Source organism: Acartia tonsa, chromosome 3, assembly GCF_053477335.1.
Source record: "Acartia tonsa isolate MP-2025a chromosome 3, ASM5347733v1, whole genome shotgun sequence".
Classification (NCBI taxonomy): domain Eukaryota; kingdom Metazoa; phylum Arthropoda; class Copepoda; order Calanoida; family Acartiidae; genus Acartia; species Acartia tonsa.
The window spans coordinates 40,416,401-40,442,353 of record NC_137262.1 but is presented as its reverse complement, the minus strand read 5'-3'; the positions used below and the strand labels follow the sequence as shown (position 1 = coordinate 40,442,353).

The 25,953-nt window shown below is 30.9% G+C and overlaps 1 protein-coding gene across 1 annotated transcript in view; it reads left to right on the top strand.

The window, feature by feature from the left end:
- Positions 1–25,953, top strand: part of LOC145314153 (uncharacterized) — a 33,488-nt gene that overhangs the window by 155 nt on the left and 7,380 nt on the right. The window contains exons 2-14 of the mRNA XM_080153959.1: positions 6,877–6,917; positions 7,447–7,539; positions 11,343–11,395; positions 16,320–16,355; positions 17,087–17,213; positions 18,165–18,222; positions 18,759–18,885; positions 21,793–21,876; positions 22,310–22,391; positions 22,703–22,768; positions 24,468–24,610; positions 24,848–24,890; positions 25,154–25,279. Coding sequence (XP_080010085.1) covers positions 6,877–6,917; positions 7,447–7,539; positions 11,343–11,395; positions 16,320–16,355; positions 17,087–17,213; positions 18,165–18,222; positions 18,759–18,885; positions 21,793–21,876; positions 22,310–22,391; positions 22,703–22,768; positions 24,468–24,610; positions 24,848–24,890; positions 25,154–25,279 — 1,079 coding nt within the window. The remainder of the gene's footprint in view (positions 1–6,876; positions 6,918–7,446; positions 7,540–11,342; positions 11,396–16,319; positions 16,356–17,086; positions 17,214–18,164; positions 18,223–18,758; positions 18,886–21,792; positions 21,877–22,309; positions 22,392–22,702; positions 22,769–24,467; positions 24,611–24,847; positions 24,891–25,153; positions 25,280–25,953) is intronic.

Below are 25,953 nucleotides of genomic sequence, written 5' to 3'. Positions count from 1 at the left end.
GTCTTGACACTCTGGTCTGTCAGGTAGGACTAGGAACTATAGTGTTGGTGGTCAGTCTGGACACTCTGGTCTGTCAGGTAGGACTAGGAACTATAGTGTTGGGGGTCAGTCTGGACACTCTGGTCTGTCAGGTAGGACTAGAAACTATAGTGTTGGTGGTCAGTCTGGACACTCTGGTCTGTCAGGTAGGACTAGGAACTATAGTGTTGGGGGTCAGTCTGGACACTCTGGTCTGTCAGGTAGGACTAGAAACTATAGTGTTGGTGGTCAGTCTTGACACTCTGGTCTGTCAGGTAGGACTAGGAACTATAGTGTTGGTGGTCAGTCTGGACACTCTGGTCTGTCAGGTAGGACTAGGAACTATAGTGTTGGGGGTCAGTCTGGACACTCTGGTCTGTCAGGTAGGACTAGGAACTATAGTGTTGGGGGTCAGTCTGGACACTCTGGTCTGTCAGGTAGGACTAGGAACTATAGTGTTGGTGGTCAGTCTGGACACTCTGGTCTGTCAGGTAGGACTAGGAACTATAGTGTTGGTGGTCAGTCTGGACACTCTGGTCTGTCAGGTAGGACTAGAAACTATAGTGTTGGTGGTCAGTCTGGACACTCTGGTCTGTCAGGTAGGACTAGGAACTATAGTGTTGGTGGTCAGTCTGGACACTCTGGTCTGTCAGGTAGGACTAGGAACTATAGTGTTGGTGGTCAGTCTGGACACTCTGGTCTGTTAGGTAGGACTAGGAACTATAATGTTGTTGGTCAGTCTGGACACTCTGGTCTGTCAGGTAGGACTAGGAACTATAGTGTTGGGGGTCAGTCTGGACACTCTGGTCTGTCAGGTAGGACTAGGAACTATAGTGTTGGGGGTCAGTCTGGACACTCTGGTCTGTCAGGTAGGACTAGGAACTATAGTGTTGGTGGTCAGTCTGGACACTCTGGTCTGTCAGGTAGGACTAGGAACTATAGTGTTGGTGGTCAGTCTGGACACTCTGGTCTGTCAGGTAGGACTAGAAACTATAGTGTTGGTGGTCAGTCTGGACACTCTGGTCTGTCAGGTAGGACTAGGAACTATAGTGTTGGTGGTCAGTCTGGACACTCTGGTCTGTCAGGTAGGACTAGGAACTATAGTGTTGGTGGTCAGTCTGGACACTCTGGTCTGTCAGGTAGGTTGCATCACTCACTCACGGATCGTACCGAAACAAAAAATTCTCTCGTGATATCTTTAAAAAGATTCATAACTTTTCGCGTATTTTTTTTCAATAAAACTATAAAAATGATTAACTCCATTTTGGTAATTTTTTAAAAACTTAATTCATAAAAACAAATATTTCCAATAAATTGGTTTCATGATAATAAGTAAGAATATAGGGTGTAGGATATAGATCTCTATAATCAAAAATACAATTTAGTTTTATTATATTTGTAAATAGTGTTTTAATATTTTATTTAAGCATTTACTATAAAAACGAAAACAAGTATAATTTAGTTTAAGAATGAACTCCTTTCCCAATGAAATCTATCACCACTCATAACTCTTTTCGTGCAAATTTACACACACAGAGACACACACACAAACACACACTCACACACACAGATAGATAGAAAAAGCTTAAGAAGAAAAATGCCAGAGAATACTTATTTTTGTCTAGTCCATTTATCTTTCTGTACTCAGATATATGTATACTGTATAGACTAGTAGCACTGTTCATTATTTTATATTTATCTTTCTGTACTCAGATATATGTATACTGTATAGACTAGTAGCACTGTTCATTATTTTATATTTATCTTTCTGTACTCAGATATGTGTATACTGTATAGACTAGTAGCACTGTTCATTATTTTATATTTATCTTTCTGTACTCAGATATATGTATACTGTATAGACTAGTAGCACTGTTTATTATTTTCTATTTATCTTTCTGTACTCAGATATATGTATACTGTATAGACTAGTAGCACTGTTCATTATTTTCTATTTATCTTTCTGTACTCAGATATATGTGTATACTGTATAGTATAGACTAGTAGCACTGTTCATTATTTTATATTTATCTTTCTGTACTCAGATATATGTGTATACTGTATAGTATAGACTAGTAGCACTGTTCATTGTTTTCTATTCATCTTTCTGTACTCAGATATATGTGTATACTATATAGTATACTAGTAGCACTGTTCATTATTTTATATTTATCTTTCTGTCAGTTGCTTTCTGTACTCAGATATATGTGTATACTGTATAGTATAGACTAGTAGCACTGTACATTATTTTATATTTATCTTCCTGTACTCAGATATATGTATACTGTATAGACTAGTAGCACTGTATATTGTTTTCTATTTATCTTTCTGTACTCAGATATATGTGTATACTGTATAGTATAGACTAGTAGCACTGTTCATTGTTTTCTATTTATCTTTCTGTTTTCATATATATGTGTATTGTGTATACTGTATAGTATAGACTAGTAGCACTGTACATTATTTTATATTTATCTTTCTGTACTCAGATATATGTGGTGCATTATTTGCCAAATGTACCACTTTTCTGCACTACCTCTCCGATTTTGTTAATACACTATATTTTGGTCCGTTGGGTCATTCAAGGATGCTGGATGACCAAAAAAAAGTTTCAGAGTCCCTGGATGTCTAGATATCTAGCTATCTATGAAGGTAGGTAACAAAAATGTAAAAAACACCCATTTTTTCACAATTTTAAAAATTAATTTTTTCATCAATCTTACATCCAATCTATACATTTTATACACCAAAATGATCGTTTATTCATGTAAAAAGCGCACATAATGCTATTTTGGCCAAAACTCTAATTTTACAGGGTGTCCAACAAAAAGTGTATTTTGGATATCTAGCGTAATACCCAAAATACCTGTCCGAAAAAAATCAATTTTTTTGGCTTAAATCCTGTGTTTTATCTGTGTGCATATGTGGTATATAACGGTTCGGACCACCCGGGACTATAAGGTTGTCAAATTTCACTTTGGGACACCCTGTAAATGTGATTTTTGCGTCTGTAGAGCTAAAACTTGGTCCAAATTGGCTATTTTTTTCAAATTACTCTAATATGTGTCTTAGTATGTTTGGCCATATTGTTTTCTGACCAGATCAATAATTTCATATTTTTTGGACACCCTGTATTTTCAAAAAAAGAGAAAATTTTTTTTTGTTTTTTTTTTAATTTTTTTTCTAGTTTTAAGTTACTTAAAACTGTCATATAGATACAGATTTTGACTAATAACAATAATATTTGCCTATTTTACAATTTTTTACACTTTTGGGACACCCTGTGCATGTTTTTGAAAAATGATGGTTTTTGCCCATTTTTGTGGGGAAGGAGTCGTTTTAGGGCCATAGACTATTTCTTCATTTTTGTAGAACTTTTCAAGACACATCATTTGTTATTTATGCAAAAACCGCAAAAACCGAACCGTTTTGCCGTTATTCACCGCCAAAGGCAGAATTTTTTACGTTTTTTGCCGTTCCCGAGGTTCTAATGGGCATTTGTGGTAAGAAGACTTTTATTTAGGCATTTTAATTTACTAAATTTCATGTGAAGTAAATTTTTTTGTATATGCAACCGATTTTTGTCAAAAGGAATTTCAAATGCACATGATTTATGTTTCTTTTATCACTTATGTTATAGCAATTATTTATGTTATATTCACTTAATTTTCTTGTTTTAACAATTGAAATCCATCTCGACGAAAAACGGTTAGCTGCACAAAAATTTTTACTTAATATGAAATTTAGTAAATTAAATTACTTAAAAAAAATTATTTAAGAGGGATCTTGATAAATCAACGTTTTCTTACCACAAATGCCCATTACAACCTCCGGAACGACAAAAATGTAAAAAAATTCCACCTTTGGCGGTGAATAACGGCAAAACGGTTTGGTTTTTGCGGTTTTTGCATAAAAAACAAATGATGTGTCTTGAAAAGTTCTACAAAAATGAAGAAATAGTCTATGGCCCTAAAACGACTCCTTCCCCCCAAAAATGGGCAAAAACCATCATTTTTCAAAAACATGCACAGGGTGTCCCAAAAGTGTAAAAAATTGTAAAATAGGCAAATATTATTGTTATTAGTCAAAATCTGTATCTATATGACAGTTTTAAGTAACTTAAAAATAGAAAAAATTTTTTTAAAAAAACAAAAAAAAATTTTCTCTTTTTTTTAAAATACAGGGTGTCCAAAAAATATGAAATTATTGATCTGGTCAGAAAACAATATGGCCAAACATACTAAGACCCATATTAGAGTAATTTGAAAAAAATAGCCAATTTGGACCAAGTTTTAGCTCTACAGACGCAAAAATCACATTTACAGGGTGTCCCAAAGTGAAATTTGACAACCTTATAGTCCCGGGTGGTCCGAACCGTTATATACCACATATGCACACAGATAAAACACAGGATTTAAGCCAAAAAAAATGATTTTTTTCGGACAGGTATTTTGGGTATTATGCTAGATATCCAAAATACACTTTTTGTTGGACACCCTGTAAAATTAGAGTTTTGGCCAAAATAGCATTATGTGCGCTTTTTACATGAATAAACGATCATTTTGGTGTATAAAATGTATAGATTGGATGTAAGATTGATGAAAAAATTAATTTTTAAAATTGTGAAAAAATGGGTGTTTTTTACATTTTTGTTACCTACCTTCATAGATAGCTAGATATCTAGACATCCAGGGACTCTGAAACTTTTTTTTGGCCATCCAGCATCCTTGAATGACCTAACGGACCAAAATATAGAGTATTAACAAAATCGGAGAGGTAGTGCAGAAAAGTGGTACATTTGGCAAATAATGCACCATGTATACTGTATAGACTAGTAGCACTGTACATTATTTTCTATTTATCTTTCTGTTTTCAGATATATGTGTATACTGTATAGTATAGACTAGTAGCACTGTACATTATTTTATATTTATCTTTCTGTTTTCAGATATATGTGTATACTGTATAGTATAGACTAGTAGCACTGTTCATTATTTTATATTTATCTTTCTGTTTTCAGATATATGTGTATACTGTATAGACTAGTAGCACTGTTCATTGTTTTCTATTCATCTTTCTGTACTCAGATATATGTGTATACTGTATAGTATAGACTAGTAGCACTGTTCATTTATTTATCTTTTTGTAGGCTTTTTATTTACAAATAAGAGACCAATGGCATAAGAACTTTTTTACAAAGATTCTAAAAGTATTGTTCATTGGAAATACTGAACCTTTCTACAAGAGCATATAAAGCATCTAATCTCGGATTTATACAACTGTCTCTGACTATTATCCATCTTTATATCTAAAACTATCCAGGCCTTAACGATGACAGGTGAATTTAGGGTAAGATTTTGTATAGTACAAATTCTGATTTTATTGAGGTTTTCAAGTATTTTTTTACTAAAAACAAAGAGTTTTTAAAAACAAATATTAATTCATATTATAGAAGCATCATTTAATGTATTTTGCCCTTGTTCTTTTAAAAATTGCATACATTTTCACAGACTATTAGGTATCTGCCACCTTCATCACTACACCATATTGGTTAAACATCACTGCCGCATTCAGTATATTTTTTTTCATATTGTTAAAGTTTCAGTTTCTAAAATTAATATAATTTCATACAACTTCTCACAATTAAAAAACTATTTCTCTAGGCTTTTTTTTCTTAAAGCTTCTTCGACCATATGTTTAGCAAAGAGAAAGTGTGTAATAATTAGCCCAAAACCACCACAAAGACATTATCCGATCAGAACAACATTTCCGAGATCTTAAGCTTCAGCCAAAAAAAAATTACTACTTTATAAAACAGTATAGTGTCTTTTGGTTTACATGAAAGGTAGTAGCTAAAACATATCTACACTTTAATACTACATTAATTTTTCTATCTATAATATATTTTCCCCTATTCAAAATTATTAAGTAAAGCTAACTATAAGTCTTGTCTGTCGGTTGTTGCATATTTTTGTAGTTTTAACATTTGGAGGAAAAGGACGATGAACAATTTTTAATTTTCTCTAAATATTTTCAAACTACCAAAGACAGATTTTCGTAATGCAAAAAATATGTTTTTTTCTCCTGATAGAAAAATAATACATTCTGAAACTTTAATATTCTTTTTTTAGACGAAATCTTCATTAAACGCAAATATCCTTGTTCTCTCATTTTTCCCTTTTATGTAATAAAATACTTTTGATCATAAAAATGATGACGTAATAAATATTTTATTTGCCCAGATTGTTTGCTCAAACTGCATATCATGGAAACCCAATTTATAAAACAACGATAGAAATATGTACTATTATACAAAAAAAATTTAAAAGTAAATTAGTTTTGACGTTTGTGAGCGCCGAGTGGCCTTAGGCCCGGGCTAACAAAAAAGGATTAATTTTATGATTTTCATTTTAACATTCGTTTAAAATTTCTATAATACGATGCAATACATGATTTTTCAGTATTGCTAAAAACAGGTTCTAAACCAGCGGATATTAACTGGAATATCATTTTTTAAATCTTTTGTTAGTTTTAGGGTATATATTGCATGTAAATAATATATAATCTTGCAATTTGAAAATATTAGATCTATAGAAAAAGCAATGAGTCCCAAGCATTTTATTTAATTTAAGGTGGGGAGGGGGGGGGTGACCCTCATATTCCACTCCCCCGCCCACAACCCCCTCCCTTAAGTTTGAATAATCATCCAAATCATCAAAAGCTCACTCCAAAGCTTTAAAAATCCAAATTATTCATAAAACTTTTCTTCAAAAATAATTATCTAAATAGGATTCTTTTTTAAAATTATTATAAAAATATTAATCTTTAAAATTCATAATTGATGATGTTTTAATTTAGGGAGTGTAGATCAGCCAGGGAAATGTTCAGGTTGCTGGAAGGTAAAATATTTTTTTAAAATAAAACAAAGATTTTAATTCTTATAAAGGTAGGTTTCGTGTTTTTTTCTTTAGATACGCTGGTTAGAAAATTCTAAATTGGAAAGTTAGTCAATGTATCTTTGTGTTTTTGTTATTTTTCCAAAGCGAACCTTTTCTATTATTTTTAATATTAGGGTTGGTTCGTTCTCACGTTAATAACGGATAGCTCGTTTCGTTAATTTAGGCATATAAGAAAAGTCTCCTATCGAAGACAAACATTGCATGACAATTCCTGTACTAATTAGGTACGATTTACTAGTTTTCTCTAAAATCTAGATAACACTGAATTGAGTTCTGTTGTGAGTAGTAATCCTTATATAAAAGTATACATGTCCGTGTGTACCGAAGAATCTTGCTAACCGTAGAACCAATATGGTTCTCCTTTGCAATATGTAGCTTCTCATAGGAAAGTTATGCCCCCGTAAATAAGAAACAAACTATTCCAATTGTAATGAAAGTGTAATAAATCATCATAAATCCATTTTTTTAGTGTACCAAGAAGGTGTCCACATTTTTCATATCCCACATTGGCCTCATCTCTATAGTGGTGGGTTACTGCATAATGGGAGCCTTCATTTTTGAGGTAAGATCATTGAAGGATACTCTATAAGAATTACGACGGTATGTTTGTCTAGATATCTATATAATATCTCCAATAGTGATAATATATATCTAAAAAAAACTTTGCACAAAAAAATTAATAGGTGGAGATTATTTGAACGTTAATTGTTATAACCCTGTATTCCAGAATTAATCCAAATAAACAAATTCTAGATTATTAAATGTAGGTTTGTCTCTTTAATGATTTTAGTATTGATCGATCAATGGCGTGCCTAGGGAAGTTGAATGGGTCCTACACCATAAAAACAACCTCCTGAAAATAAAATAACACTTTCTTTATTTTGCATTTCACCGTCTTAATCCCCCTTTGATTTTAATATTAGAGGGTTGTAAATCATCGTAAATTGGTGTCTTAATATGAGCCTTTATTTTTACATACCTACTAATTTTATTCAACTGCAGATGGTTATGAAAAAACAAACTTATTTTGTGATTTTAAGATTTTTTTATTAAAATCAGTTTGACATCATCATCTTTCTTGATTTTGCATTTCACCGTCTTAATCCCCCTTTGATTTTAATATTAGAGGGTTGTAAATCATCGTGAATAGGTGTCTTAATATGAGCCTTTATTTTTACAGACCTAAAATTTTATTCAACTGCAGATGGTTATGACAAAATTATTTAACTTTTGTGATTTTAAGATTTTTATATTAACATCAGTTTGATATCAGCAAAGCATTCAATACACAATATTTTATTGAGAACACGAATATTTTACAAGATGTATTTTGAACCAAATAATTTTTTTTGAAAATTTTAATAAAGTGTTTAGAAAGTTTCGGCTTCATTCGGCCATTTTAAAAGTTGAAAAAAGAAAAACTAAAGGTATACTTTTGTCTTTCCTCATATTCCGAATGTTAATAATTTTTAAAATCTGTTTAATCATCTTTAGCCCATAGCAGAAGAATATAAAATTTAGCCTTTCCATTGTCATAGAAGGACTGACATAGTTTATCTAAATTAAAGTCTTGCAACTAAAAGATGACTGATTGGTTATTATAGAGTAAATTTTATGAATTAAACATGATAAGACATTTCTTACCAACTAAAAGAGAGTCTAAGCACGGGAAAGCAAATTTTATAGATTACTACACATTTCAAAGAGAAATGGTTTCTAATATGAGGCTAGATGATAATATGAATTATCTTTTCCTCGGTTAAAAGAGATTTGTTTTGTTTGTCTTTGTGTCTTTGGTTGTGTGTATATAGTTGCTAAAAATTCATAGATAAAGGGATGGGATGTAGAAATCTATATTTCTTTGCTATCTGGAAAAGAAATGGAGCAACGAATAACATTTTAGCTGACAAACGACTGCACCCCTAGCATTTAGATAAAGGTTACAAATAGAAAGTAGCCTAAACCCATCCTTTGATTTTGAGTTCGGTAAAGACGAATTGATTGCATAACCCTGTATCCTTATAAAATTATAATTCTAGTTGGGTTTGTGATGTTTAGTCTGAACCAAAAATACAGGACAAAAACAAACATGCGCATGAGGTATTAAGAAAAGTGGAGAAAAAACAATTTTACTACCTTTTTTATCTTCACCCATTTTGGCCATATCTTTTTATATGTCTCTTGATATTCATTTCCATTTTCACTATTTATCAATAACCTCATTAAAAGCAAAACTTTACTATAAATGTACATCTTTTTCTTTTTCATCTTTATGTAAATCCGTCTATGCATTAGAAACGTTTTTTTTATTTTCTTAGCTGTTATGGAAGATAGGCGTTCAATATTTTTGATTTTGGAAACAAATTAGCAATGAAATTTATAAGTTTAAAGTCCTTTTGCTCAGATGCTTTTTAAGATAGATTTGTAAAATTTTATGTAAAAATCTCTCTGACATATAAGCATCATATACAAACTTACTTTATCAGTATTTCTAAGTAACTTTATTTCTGGTATGAAATAAACCTAAACTAAAATATACAATACATAAAAAGGCTAAAGACCTAATAAATGTTTATAATAATCCTTTAAATTTATATAAAACAAAACGTGAAAAATAAAGTTTAAACGACGATCCTTTATTTCTACGAAATTTGCGGCGTAGATTTTAGAGGTTGTATTGCCTATAGGAATGATATACAACAAGTTCTCGGCAGCCGTGTAAGCCTCAGTGAAATCATCATATTGTAACTTTAAAATTCAGCTGGATGTCTGAATCTGTTCCTAACCAGATAATCTATCTTTTAACCAAAATTGTTTTGTCACACTAGGGGGTTTAAATTTGGGGCATATATGCGACTATGCGGTGGCCGAATCCTGTTTTTGGTATGAACTCCTAGTCCTGATATCAAATGGTTCTTTAAATATTACAATGCCTTTTATTTAAATTACATTTACAAAAATAATAAAGGAAAATAATACTTATTATCATTGTTCTGTTCCATATTGAAATGTTTGACTCAAAATGTCTGATTATATATTTGTTTATATTCCCTTTGTAACAAAAATGGATTTATTACTACCTGGATTTTACACCGAATCATCATGTACTCTAATAAAGAGAAACTTTTAGCGTTTTAAAATAACAATCAACCCCATGCTCATTTCTGTTTCCCATCCCCTCCCTCATACTGGATCAACAAACTGACCAATAAATGAGAGCAACCTAAATTGATGAAAATTTTTCTTCTGTCATAATATCCACATATATTCTATATTCATTGTAACAAAATTTATTATATTGGCTTCAATTAAATCAAAATTCTTGTTTGCTTGATGACAGACACCCAGCAGACTTAGAATGTACGCAAATTAAAGTACAAGGACAAAAAAGTTAATAAACCATTCAAAAATATTTATAAAACTATTTCAGGGATCTTAAGAGATAAGACAATGGAGACCAAATTAATGTTCATCCCCTACATGATACAAAAAATTACCCCTTTTCTAGATTAATTTTATCGGTTGAAAAGCTATTTAATTGAAAGGGGAAGTAGATAGGTTACGAAAGAAAAAGCTTATCAGCCAAATCCAATGAGTATAATTGTTCTTGTTTTTAATCAAAGATAAACAATAAAAAAGAATGATAGAGGAATTATTTTTAATATTTTTTCGAAAATATTGGACATTTTTGTAAATATATACAATTTTACAGCAAACTGCTAGTTTCTATATAAATGTATATTTTCTTCTCTAAATACATCATTTCCGAATTCCTAGGTTATCAAACCTTACAATATTATCGATATTTCATATAATATTGAAACTTTATCCTGTAAAGTAATTAAAACTATTCTGTTGGTTAAGTCTAATCTTTAAATAACTTAACAAGTTAAGCAGCAGAGGTCCTCTATAATTAAGAAACATCTATTATTCCAACTGACCTTTCCCATAATTAAAATATTCTAAGATATTGTGTTAATTATTGCTTATCTTATTTAAAGTTAAATTAGCTTTTAATTGCTCCTCTACTTAGTCTAATTTAGTTTGGTTAATATACTATATGGTTTTTATTATATATTTCTGTTATACTATTCTGAATGATGTGTGTGTTTGAAAATCGATTTGACTTTACGTTGAAGCAGCTAACTTTTAGAGATTTTTGTTAAAGCCGATGATAGACCGACAGGATAAGAGCATCCCACAGGGGCTAAAAACATGTTATTAAAGTTAAATATAATATAAAGAGGGGGGGAGGGGGGGGTGTATACCTCAGTCACGTGTAGTCTAGAGGGATCATGCCGATTATTAAATGTTAAAACTAAACCTTTAAAATTTGGCCACCCTGATTTGTGAAACTATTTTCAGGAGCTAGAGAAATATAATGAGATTCTCACCAAGAAAAACATCAAAACGTCCAGGGAAAAAATTTGATTTTCTTTTCCATTATATATATGAGCACACCACTATACCCACCCACCAAGGATATATACGTAAAGTTGAAACAATAAAAGAAAAAGAATGAACTACTTTTTTTATTTTATTTTCCTATTCCTTATTTTAAATAGCTCTGGGATCTATTACAAAATGTTACAGCTTTTATTCCTGACTATATATAGTAATACTAAAGATATTAAAACATTACATGTCATAACTTGGTCAAGAAATAGGTACAACGGAACCACCAAACAAAAGTCCTTTAACCAAAGGGTTAAAACTGAAATGGTAAAAATGTAACTGGACAAAGTGTCTCGAAAATTAGCCATTTGACGTCATAAAAATGAGTGAGATGAGATGAGAACAAGAGAAGGAAACCCTTAAAAAAGAGATTGATACTCCCTAATTTTTATGACGTCACATTTTTGAGACACTTTGTCCAGTTACAAATTTTTATCAAACACTTTTTGCACAACATTTTCAATATTTTGCCTACCTTTAGTAAATAATCTTTGCAACATTTTCCAACTAAATATATTCTTATGGTTATGTTCAATCAATTTCGCACATTTCTTTAGACTATTCCGCAAATATCATATTGACAAAGTTTCATGTGTTAAATTATTTAAGATTAGTTATTTTTTTCTCTATTTTTAGTATCAAAATTGCGAATAGAACAATTAAATAGTAAGGTTAAAATGTGGGGTAAGTATGGGGTAAATAATATTTTACTTTATTCTTATAGTGGAGTGTATTCTAGAAGTGAGGGGGGGGGGTAAAAAAAAGGGGATAGACAGTCTTTTAGACATTTATTCGATTCATATAAACCGTTTACGAGATCTTATCTCACACATCTACACACAAACATTTAGCTATTTATGTTATTTTTTTTAAGCTGGAGAAAAAGACAGGTTCTTTTGCTAGAATAAATTTTGACTTATGGTCAGCAAAAACCTTGTAGAGCTGTATAAAATTTGGTCACACTCACTAGCCTATTACGCCTTGTCCTATCACTTCCACAGAGTATGGTCACACTCACTCGCCCACTACTTGGTGTCCCATCACTTCCACAGAGTATGGTCACACTCACTAGCCCACTACTTGGTGTCCCATCACTTCCAGAGAGTATGGTCACACTCACTCGCCCACTACTTGGTGTCCCATCACTTCCACAGAGTATGGTCACACTCACTCGCCCACTACTTGGTGTCCCATCACTTCCACAGAGTATGGTCACATTCACTCGCCCACTACTTGGTGTCCCATCACTTCCACAGAGTATGGTCACACTCACTAGCCTACTACTTGGTGTCCCATCACTTCCACAGAGTATAGTCACATTCACTCGCCCACTACTTGGTGTCCCATCACTTCCACAGAGTATGGTCACACCCACTAGCCTACTACTTGGTGTCCCATCACTTCCACAGAGTATAGTCACATTCACTCGCCCACTACTTGGTGTCCCATCACTTCCACAGAGTATAGTCACACTCACTCGCCCACTACTTGGTGTCCCATCACTTCCACAGAGTATGGTCACACTTACTCGCCCACTACGCGGTGTACCATCACTTTCACAGAGTATGGTCACACTCACTCGCCCATTACTTGTGTCTTAACCTCTTTTCGAGGAAGCTTTGTGTTTATCAAGCGCAAATTAATTTTGAATCCCATATCCTTACTCTGACGAAAGAATGTACACCGGAGAGAGTTTGGTGTGGTTTGTTTGGGGACAGTGTTAATAGACTAAAGTCAATAGATCTATATTCACACCTGCTTTTGATTGGTCCCAATTCTGGGGGGCTGTCTCCAACTTAAGATCTCTGAAACTTCTTTTGATTTTGGAAGTCATACTTGACCTAAATGCTATATGGTCAAGACAACTTGGTTTCCCATCACTTCCACAGAGTATGGTCACACTCACTCGCCCACCACTTGGTGTCGCATCACTTTCTAACACACTACTTAGTGTCCCATTCAGGGATCTAAAGGAATAATACAATGGCCGATACAATGATGTACATCACCAATGATGGCACACAAAAAAACATTCTGTAGATTATAAATTGAAACGATTGAAAACTCAACTTAATAAACCAAGAAATCAAAATTTAATAAAAATCCCCAAATTTGTTAAACTGGCGAATTAGAAACTACTATCATAAAATTTCGTGGACTATCGTAATAAAGAGCCCAATGTCCCCTCCCTCCCAATGTCCCATCACTTACACAGAATATAAAACAACAACAAAATATTTCTACAGTGCACAAGTTTTCCCTAACCCTTTAATTTTTTACAAATATTAAAATAAAAATCATAAAATTAATACCAGTTTTAATCTTATAATTTGTCTATAATACGATGCGATAAATAACTATAATTCATTTGTTATTATGTGTTCCAGAAGCGAATATGCAGCACATTGCAGACAGGGAGGGAGTGGACATAGGGCTGTTTATTATACTAGTCCCAAACGTTTTATAATATAATTTTCTAATTTGTTGGTTTAGCAGCTTTTGGGACTTTTAATTTTGATTGGTTGGTTCATTCATTTGAGTGTCCAAATGTTTCTAACTAATTGTAATCTACAGTGGGGTAATATTATCTTCATTGGGGTGTACACTGTACATCAATTTTTTGGCATTTGTCTTATCCCTTTACATCCCTGCATTGCATTGTAGAAGTAATAATATGAAAGAATTTATTACCCACCATACTCACCTGTACAAAAATATGAAAAGTTTAACTGGTCATTTTTACCACATTCATTTAACTTTTTTTCAGATTACATATTTAATTGTTAAATTGGTGTCCTTTTTCATCAGCTAAAGCAAAATTGATTTTTGCAATAAATTTTGTTCATAAAATCTATTTAAAAATAAGAAACAAGAAGTAAAGCTTTTTATTATGTTTTTGAATATTTATTAGATTTGAATTACATCTTCTCAAAATAAAAAAGATCCGTAAAACATTTAAAGCAAAGATATTAATACACAGTTTAAACACGCAAAAATTGCAGAAAATTATAAAGTATCGTCAATTGTTGTATCCCTGTAAGGTAACATAAAGATAGAATCAAACACACTCTGTCATTGATAGTAGCTGCAATGCGTATTGTAAAAGTTAAAGGTGCATCATAAAATTTTACAATCTTTTGATTCTTAAACATAAAACAGTAAAATTATATAAGAATTTAAAACATGGTGGTGGTCGTACCCTACCTAATAACAGTTATAAACCTTTCTCGTATTCATTCGAATCCGGTGGATAGGAACCGGTTCTCATTCATACAAAAAAAATTGTCTATCATCGTATTATATCCAGCTTTCTACGAATATAAAATGTACAATCAAAATAATAAAACCAGTTTCTTTAGCCGGTGCCTTCGGCACCTCGGGGCTAAAAAAACTAGTTTTAATCTTATAATTGTACATTCTATATCCGCGAAAAGCTGTTTATAATACGATGAAAGAAATAACTTTTCTAGGACCTATAAGAAGCTATACTGCAAAGGAAGATCTTTTAGTACACACTAACAGACATTTATTTAACAGCAAATGTAATTTTAGGATTGAATTTAGTTCCTAAAACTCAGAAAAGCAAAATTACAAAAAAAATAATGTTATTAATTGTGTCTTTTTTATCACAAAATAAGTCTTTTAAATGCATTTCATTTATAATGTAATAATTTTTTATTTTACTATTATTATTGCTTTTATTCTTAGAATTCCTTTATGCGTTTCTCATCCTAGGATTCACTTTTATTTGCTCAATTCCATCTTTACAATATTTGAATTGTTCAATTTATTATAAAAGTCTTCATTTCACAAAGTTAAGCTTCAAGTAATTTTTAAAGATGTCTTATATATTAATTTAGTTATATTACTGTTTGTTCAGAAAGATCTCAGAACTACCTTGACAAAGAGGTTAATATTTTTAGAATAAAACAATTGGGTAAATCATGACACATTTTTCCATACTTAATCAATTTTTAAACTCAACTACTATTGGACGTTATCGTCTTGGTATATTTTTTTAAACCTTATGGAAACAAACTTTCTGATATAAGAAATTTCTCTATCGAGTCAACAAAAAATCTTGGAAAATATGAAATCTTCAACTTTCCAGTATGATCAAATTAAATCTAAAATTTTCTTGGTAAAAGTTTTCTAGAGAAAAACCAACATAGTCTAGTCATAATATATATATCTGATTTTAAAAAAAGACTAATATAATCTTTAAATTTGTGTTGTTTGATTTTTTTAAGTATTAGATGTAGTGTTTAATGTATAATGTTTAGATGTTTAAACAGACTGTAACAAAACAGAGCTTTTTAGGTATAACTAGTTAAATCGGAGATTTTTTGGGGGTTGGGGGAAGGAGTTCATTAGGATGATATTTCCTTTTAAAATTCTATAGTGTAATTTTAATCAAACTTCCTTCTAATTAAAAGCTACCTTTTATATGATGAATTCAATTTTTGAACGGCTTCTAACCCACACCACAACCACTCTCCATAAAAACAGTTGTAAATTAGAAGTGAATTTAAAACTGATCAAAGTTGTAAAGTAGTTTCACTACCAAAAAAAAGTGACACACAGAAAACTGTCCCGAATTTGTATTAATTTTGAGGAACAAGACTCCAGTGACGTCATATTTTTCTTTCCCGAAAAAGGAAAGGGGGAAAGAAAATCTTTTCAAAGGAGATGGGGAAAACCCCCCTTTTCTCCCATATCTTTTTTCTTCCCCCCTTCCCTTTTTTTTCTTTCCCCTTCCCTTTTTCGGAAAAGAAAAATATGACGTAACTGGAGTCTTGTTCCTCAAAATTAATACAAATTCGGGACAGTTTTCTGTGTGTCAAAAAAAGTGGATAAGAGAAAATGAAATTTCTTGTTCTGTTGAAGATTGGCCATGTCTGACAAAATTTGGGATATAACAAGGTAATATTTAAACTTATGTAATAATATTCTTGTGCAGCAAAGCTTTTCTATGATTGGGTATGTACCTCACTACGCCATTGGATGTATTTATGACTTACAATTGAAAAAGTAAGAATGTGTAAATATCAGATGTATTTTTGACAGATGCTAAAAATATTGGATGTATTTATGGCATTAGAAAACGAAGAAAACATTTTGCAAATAAATACATCTACTGTACGTTTGCCGGATGTAAAAGTGCTATGGCCCCTTGACAACCGTTTCATATTCAGGCATTCCTAGCATTTTTTAATTTTAACAAAGATATTTAATATTGTTGTTTATATTTTTTGACAGAATATTTACACTTTACATCAGATTTCATGGATTTAGCTGTATTTTAATTTTGATAATGTATACGAGTTTTTACTATATAGTTGTATCAAAAGATTTGTTTCTGAATTATGTGCTTTGTTTATACAGATGTATTTTTCCTTGTTATGTAGCAAATTTGTAACTTCACTTTTACTCTCAGAATATTCAAAATTTTACTTTTATTAAATTGCCGAAGCATACAGTGTTCATATTCTAAATGGTTACAGAATTCTAGTCGTTAATGATATCATTGGTGGAATAATTAGGAGCTAATGAAAATTATTGAAAGTTATGTTTATGTTCCCTGTTTCATCAATAATATTGTTTCCTTGATTTTTCTATGCAGCTTAATAACATAATTATCCTTGTTTATTTAGAGACATGGATGTTTTACATCAAAAGAACTGGACTAATCAAGTTACAGAGAAGCTGAAGGAGTTTGAAAAATCCCTTCTCATTGCTCTCAAGGAGAAAGGGTGGGATGGGAGTGAAGACCCCGAACAGGTCATAGATAGATAGATGGATAGATAAATTGTTAGATGAATGAATAGATAATTCAAACAGAGAAGCTGAAGGAATTTGAAAAATCTCTTCTCTTAGATAGATAAATAAATATTTAGATGAATGAATAGATAAATCTAAAGTAGAAACGAAATAGTTTTTAAAATCCCTTCTCATTGCTAGATAGATAGATTAAATAGTTAGATAAATGAATAGATAAATCGAAAATAGAAAATGAAGTAGTTTGAAAAATCCCTTTCAATTGCTCTAGGAGAAGGGATGGGATGGGAGTATATAAAAAAAGATATATAAAACATAAATATTTCAGTCAACATATGAAATTAGTAACACACTATGAATAATTACATATCACGTGAAAGTTTTATCTGAAGCAAAAAAGCATAAGAATATAATAAGGCAGGATCCAACGCAATCATAGAGTGCAAGATAAAATTATTTAATAAAAATATTTAATTAGTAACCCTTGGAACATGCGGCGAAAGGAATAGATAAAAAAAATAGAAGAATATTATATATTAATATATTAAATAAATAGATGGATTGTTAAGTAAAATCAGAAGAAGTTTGAAAAACTTAATCTCAGTTTTTTTCCTAAAAGATACATAGATAGATGATTAAAAAGATATTGTTCACTGTAAAGCAGAAATTTTAAGACACATTGATTGATAAATTGAAATAGTTATATGTAGAATGATAATTAGTAGAAGAATGAATGCATTATAGATAGATTGATAATAAATCTATTTTTAAGGGAAAGCGGAAAGTGTCATTTGTGACTTCATAAAAAATATGTCTAAAAAGGAAAAATGTAAAAAGAAGTGGGAAAGAAAACCCCTAAAAAAGAGATGGATAATAGACGTATTTTTATGACGTCACAAATGACACTATCCGCTGTCCTAATTTGTTTTTTTTTGTTAAAATCCAATAATCTAGGTAAAATGGAGTTTTAGTGGAGCTTTGTTCTATTCAATCACAGTAATAACTACCATAGGTAACAAAAATTAGTATGGCTTGGAAACTGTTTAATGTCATCTGTATTAGAACTGGTTTTGAGCCATATTGAAAAGCCCTGTATTTTGTTGTATTATAGACCATTTTTACAGATAATTAAATAAAAATCATAAAACTGGAAATACTCTTATAATTTTTCTTTTTCTATTCACAGATAAAAAAACATTTGAGAATTTGAAGAAAAAATTTGGATAACAATTTTTATCAAAAGAATATTTGGGTATAGTCCCTTTCCTGGCAACGCACTTTAAGGGGCGATTCTTCGTATTTTTTACGGTAGCTTTTCTCCTATTTCTAGCCCCTGCGGGGGTTCTCTAACCCTGCAGGGCCAATTGCCTAACCCCGTGGAGCAATCACCTAACCCAATATAACCTAACCTAACCTAAAATAACCTATAAAAAGCCATTTTAAAAATACGACGCAACGCCACGAAAGGGACTATTTTCTGCATTTGATTTTGATGTTCATGTTTTATTTATGACCAATGGATATTATCTACACAATTCTTTTATTTAGGTTATGGAAATATAACCCCCAAGACAGCAGCTGGCAAAATTGTGACAATTTTGTATGCAATCCTGGGCATACCTATAACAGTCATATGTTGGTCTAATATCGGTGATAGTATGGCATATGCCTTTAGGTAATTTTACTACAATTTTATATGAGTAGATTTTATTAAACATGAATTGCGGCACTTGCAGTCTTACATAGCGCTCACCGCATTTCACCTTATCCACTCATAGCAAATAACAGTAATAAATACATATATTGGTCTTATGTTTGCAATAGCATGGACTATGCCTTTAGGTGATTTAACTACATTTTTATGAGTAGTTTTTTAGAAACATGAATAACCCTTTTTATCACATTTAATGTGAGAATGTTGATTTTATCATATTCAAAATAAATGCTGTAATAAGCTTTAAAATATTTAAACACTAGTCTCTCATTGGACACAAAATGACGTCCAATAAGAAAAAGGAATAAAAATATTGGAAAGAAAATTATTTTATTTCAAAATTAATTCCTGGCATTTTGGAATAAAAAATATAGGGGAAAGAAAATTATTTAGTTCAAATTTATTTCTGGTCTTGAAATAATATTCATTATTTTATTTTAATTCGAGTGTCAACCAATAAGAAATAGGCATGCTGTTTTAAAAGTTTGGAATAAAAATTATTATTTTTTGTCAATTCCTGTTTTCAGAGTATAAAATGAGAATAAATTTTCCAACATCATTATTGATTTCTAATTTAACATTTCATACAGTGGGTAATATTTATTTCAACATTTTTTGTCATTCAAAATCAAGTGTCACAAAAATAATAATATTTAACATAAAAAAGAAATTTTTAAAATAATTTTCTTTTCTTTATTTGTTGAAGATTTAAGCCCAAGCTTTTTCTGAGGGGGGAGACCCCCCTCAACCCCCCTCTCCTGAGGGGGGAAACCCCCCTCAACCCCCCCCCCTGACGCTCTCTTCTTTAAATCTTTCATTATTTCTGTAATTTATTCTATCTATCTTATAAATTTCAAAACATGAGATAAAAAGGAAATAATTTGCTGTACATTATTAAAAAATTTAAAAATTGTAAAAAAAATTCCAACATGATTTTTAATTTTAAATACAAGAATATTTTTTCCTATATGATATGTTAAATTTAAATACAGGAATAATTTTGTACTGTGGAATTCAAGAAATAAATGCTGTACATTAGAGTGGCTTGATTTTCAATGATTTTCTAATTTTAAATGTGCTACATACACTTTCTGTCTGAACATCATATAAGAGACCAAAAAATGAAAAGAAAATATTTTGAATAATGGGGAGGCTCGCTGATGCATGTAAACTTTTAGAAAGACACTTGTGGGGAGAATTTTTTTTTTTTTTTTTTTGGGGGGGGGGCAATTATTTTTCTTTCAAAGTATAGCTTTATGCACCTTCCCAATTTTGTCTTGAAGAGTAGAATAAGAATAAAAAATCTGTTTTTAAAACTATTGATCCTAGCAAGAAAAATACATAAATAATTTTAAAAACCAAGAGATTTTACATTTAATTTAAGATTTTTCATGCTTGGATGAATATTTTTTAAAACCAATTTGATATTCTTATATTAATCAACAAGACAAATTCAAAAAGATGCATAAAGCAATACTTTGAACGAAAAAAAGTTGCACCTCCAGAATAAACTTCTAAAATTTTTAATGCATGGAAACACCTTCCCCCCCATTTCCCCTCAAGGACAAAATCAATTTTTTATATTTAGGTTTCTTATATGACGTTTAAACTGTAGATGTTGATTACAAATTCAATGTCCAAAATTGATCCACTCTACTGTACATTGTTATAATTTAATATTTGATGTGGGTATAAACATTAGACATAGATGGTCAATCTGACCCCATTTTTTTCTTAAAAAGAAACCTTTGTTCACTTTTTGTTGTATATGAAATACAGCCCTATAGGCAACATTATTTGCAACTAAATTTTGCAATGATATAATTTTTAGAAAGATAACTTTATTATAAGAAATTAAATTATTTATAACTAACTTATTATATGTTGTGTCATACGCTTCACATTATATGATGGAAGAAATATTTTCTTCAAATATTTCACCCAAGGAAAGCTTTAACCTAAGATATTTAACAATTTATAGCTGATACATAATGTAAACAAAATTCCCTTGTGCTGTCTCTAGGTTATCTCTATTGTATAAATGAACGTACAAAAGAGGAGGAGAGAGAGAAGGAAATAGACAGAAAAGTGAGGGAGGGGGGAGGGGGAAGAAATATAGAGAAAAATAGACAGAGATATTTATTGTTCACCCTTAGATGATGTAAATTTTTAGATAGACTTTTTTGAATTTAAGAAAAAGATAGAGAATGAGACAAAACCAAGTATCATATTTTATTAATATTGCTTATACAAGAAAGGTCATTCAAAATTATTTCACCAATATTAAGGTCAAGTGACAAAAATTTAAATTTCCACCTACTTCGCCCCCAGAGGGGGCAATAGTAGAGGAAAATTCAAATTTTGATCACATGACCAAAATTGTTGAAATAATTTTAATATCCTTTCTAGCATTCACAATATTACGAAAATATGATAAATAACTATTAAATCCCTTCTTATTAACTCATATCAAAGTGGATAAGATAATATTGTCTTAAATTTAGCTTGTGATTTTGGGTAATTCACATTGATTTTGTATAGGGTTTAGTATAGTGTAAATGTAAATTATAACATTTTAGTCTTACACAGCGTCTTCCAAGTTTCATCTGACACTTTGTAGGCAAGAAATAAAGAATTGTTCTTTGGCCTGTAATCAGATCTTAAGGACAAAGGTCGTGCTATCGATTTATATAACTCTGGTTTGTTCTACAATTATAATAGTTTGACATAGGTCCCGGGATGGTTGTTGAGTATTTAAATTTTAAATTAAAGTCTTGGGTGATTTAATTTTTTAAATCTGACCCCCTTTGAGTCCCAATATGCAAACGACGTAGCCGCTAGTTAACAATAAAACATTTATTTCTCTAGATTTTGTTACTGGAAGATTTGTTGCTTTGTGTATACAAGAAAAACCAAAAGAAGAAGGAGACGTATGATTAGCAGGCAAAAAGCGTAAGTATACCTTCAGTAGAATTTTTAAGTTTGATTATTTTCAAACTTATAATTACAATCAAAGGATTCAAAATATATATTACCCAGTTTTGATTAATTTTTAAATAGTTAAGTAAAGGCTGTATTTCTGCAATTGAATTTGGGTAAACTTGTTTTTGGGTTGCTAAAAATAGCCCATTTGTCCCTTTTCCCGATATATATCCAATTCAAAGACTATAACTTTTGATTAAATGGAAGGTTGCATCAATCCACTTTACCAGCTTTTAAAAACTAGCAATGTATGTACAATCAATACTTAATAAAGAAAAAGAATTATTGATTTCAGTATGAAAAAGTATGAAACACTTCAAGTATTTTTCTGTCAATTTCTTTACAGATGAAAAGTATTTCTTTTAAATGTTTTTTGTCTTTCTTATATATTAAATTTGTTAAGATTGTCTCTAAGCCCTGTACGACAGCCCCCTAGCTTGGCAGGTCAGCTTGCCCCGGGACCTCCAGTAGTTATTCCACCTCAGGCAACGTTATCAAATTAACATTATCAGAATAGCGTTACTAGTAAATAAGGAGTAATGCATAACAATTATGTTGACTCAAGTTTGATGTAAACTTTTCAATTTGTCAAAAAGAGACTAATTGTAAAAAAATCTCCTATTCAATAACAATTTCAACTAATTAAATAGTCAAATGTTTTGTTATAATCAAAAATAAATTAATTATAGAAAAGGCACGTTGCCAACCTAAAAACATCATAAATAATACAACACTTTAGACAAATTATAAAATATAAAAAATCAAAATTTAAATTTGATAAATGCGACAAAAACAGGGCAGGAGGCGTTCAGTTAGATCGAGAACCTCAAGAGTTTCCACAGTCTCTGGTCCTCATAACAAGGAAGGTTCATTTTCTAAAGCACAAAATAATAAAAAATGAAGTCATACAATAGAAATGACCAATGTTGGGCCGGTATATTTTTATATTGACCAATGGTAAAATATATGCTGGCTTATCATTGGTCGTTTGTATTGTATGACATCATTTATTCATTAGGTACTATTTGTCTATTAAGTCTCAAATCAAGTAAATAACTTAACATTTGAAAATATGCTTCTTCAAAATTATAGAATATTTTTATATTGACCAATGGTAAAATATATGCTGGCTTATTATTGGTCATTTGTATTGTATGACATCATTTATTTATTATGCACTATTTGTTGCTTCTTATTTAATAAGTCTCACATCAAGTAAATAACTTAACATTTGAAAATATTCTTACAAAAATTATAGAATATATTTGCTACTAAAAAGATTAAGATAAGAAATGGACAAGATTTAGCAATTCTGATGACCGAATAAGTTTATTAAGACGTTCTGCCACACGTTGACTTAAAAACATTGAGATATAGGTTATTTTGTTAATAATAATAATGAAATTCAATTATAACTGTGGTTACTTTTGATATCAATATTTTTTTTTTGGGGGGGGGGGTATCCTGATTTATAGTTCATTTTGTTATCCATAATATCTGATAAAAGGACTTGAACTTTGTTTATGATAAAGTTGGATTTTATAGGCATTTATGTAAATTTAATTGTTACATAATTTTATTTTTTTATATAAACAAAGGATTATATTCAACTTACCTAATTTGTTTTGAAAATTATAACTTTGGGGAGGTGGATTATGGCACTAAGGCAAAATTTAAATTATAAGATTTTTCCAAAGATGCTTAAAGTTCTATAGAGTATTCTACCAGAATAATTATATTGAAAATAGACTCTGTCATAAACAGAAAGTGGATGTAATGGAATCTTTAGTTCTATAATTTATATGTGTTATCCCATTTGGTTTTAATGTGCCTTCAATGTGATTTGATGTCTTTTCCTCATCAAATACTGTGCCTTTATTGGTAATTTCCGTTAGGATTGGTCAATCCCTAAATATGGACTTGCTTATATCGAGAGTTTTTGATCAATAGTATCAACCAAATATCAAAGTATTTTTTACATGTAAACTAGAGATAACCAGATGTTTTTAATCCTTTTTTATCAATAGACTTTTTAAAATTACATAGAAAACAAAGAAATCAGACAGACACAGACAAATCTAATTATACAACAACTTGGTCAAAATTGGTGTGCTAACACTTCCGCCAAATGTTGTGCAAAGTTGCACATAACATGTTTTGATTCATTATTATCATTGAACACTATCGCAGCTAATAACCAACAACTAAATAACCAAATAATATTAGTAAAATTTTCGTGATTTTTGGGGGCAACACATCGCAGAAAAGATTATTTTAGATTTCTTTAATTTGTTGGTTATACCTTATTCCTTATTCGTCTTCGTGTGTTTTTGCTAATGTTAATAAAATTTAGGATTTTAATGCGAATGGGATGTCACACCCGTAAAAAAAACAATTCAGAAACAAAGAAAAACTAGATGGGTGTATATTTTAACCAATCTCAATTATGAGAGAAGTGGAGATTCTTTCATAATAAATAAGGAACTTACATGGTAATTTAAACTTAAATGACAAAACTAAAAAAAATCAAATGCCATTGTATTATACTGTTTAATTTGTAGATGTTACTCTATCCCGGTGACAAGAGACCTATGGATGGTGCAGCCAATCTGCAGGCAGTTGTAGCAGCTGCCGTAGCGGCCAATGCAGAAGCTGCCAGAAATGGAACCGATAAAACTTCAATGACTGTTTCTCTTGATACTAGGTAATCCATTTTGAAAACAGCTTAATTTCCCAGGGTGTATGCTAACCGAAAACGTATTTAACAAAAAAATGGTGTGGGTAGAGTTGCTTTTAAGATTTGCAACAACCCGCAACCTAGTTCTCTGTAAATAGAAGATCTGTGGGATCATATTTTGAACCAACTTAATCATGTAATTTTATTATTCTTATTCTTCTGTAAACTCTTTCTGAAAATTATTTTTTTAAATTATCTTTTTAGATCTACAGTAATTTCTGAGGATGGACAATCAAACACTTTACAGGAATGATAAATTAGAATTAAAATTTTAAATTAAACTTTTACTACTGCACATTTTTCTGATTTTAAATTGATTAATTTGGTTGATTGTTATTGTCAGTCTCTACTTTTTTATGAGTTTCTTTCTTGTCCCTGAAAGTCACAATACAGAGTCAGGGTCGAAAAATCTTCAAAATGACAACAAAATAATTCGCCCACCCCTCAATTTGATTATTATTCGTTGGTTTAAAATATAGTAAATGAAATTCTAATTATACCTAAAATCAGTTTCCAGAAACAAATACAATAAACCAGGAAAACCACGTTAATATGGCAGCCGATTCCAATATGGCTGCCAAGTCAGCTGTTCCGGGCGGGGAAAATGGCGACGCCATTGTTTGTGCTTCACCTCAGGTGATTACTCTCTATCCATAATCTATAATCTATCTGTTTTATTACTTAACCAAAGAGTCTTTAACACTTTGTCATTTTGTATTTTATTTTGTTTTCTTTTTCTATTTAATATTTTTCCAGCTAAATCTATTGTTCTTTTTTATTTTATCATATCCCAAATTGTTATATATTTATTGTTTAATCTGAGAGATACTACTGGGAGGGATATGGAAACAGTTAGAAAATTTATGAATACAAAAAATATGATATTGAGAAAAACAGCTTTTCTACAATCGTGGTCTTTCGTCCGTCCGTACGATACTGTTAGCTCTTTTCGTTAATTTAGGCATGTTAAAATTGTTTTATCGATCAAACTTTGGATGAAGATTCTTGTAACAAATAGATACGATAAAGAAAGCTTAGCAATTCTATAAAAGTTAACAGTAAGTCCGCCCGTAAAAATTAATTATTTTCTTTTTTTAATACAAATCTTTGACGAACCCCAAACTGTCCCAGTTTTGACTAAGACGATTCCAGTTACGTCATTTACGTTTCGGGAAAGAAAAAGGGAAGGGGGGAAGAAAATCTCTTCAAAAGAGATGAGAGAAAAGGGAAGAGATTGTCTTCCCCCCTTCCCTCTTTATATGACGTCACAGGAATCGTCTTGCTCAAAACTGGGACAGTTTGGGGTTCGT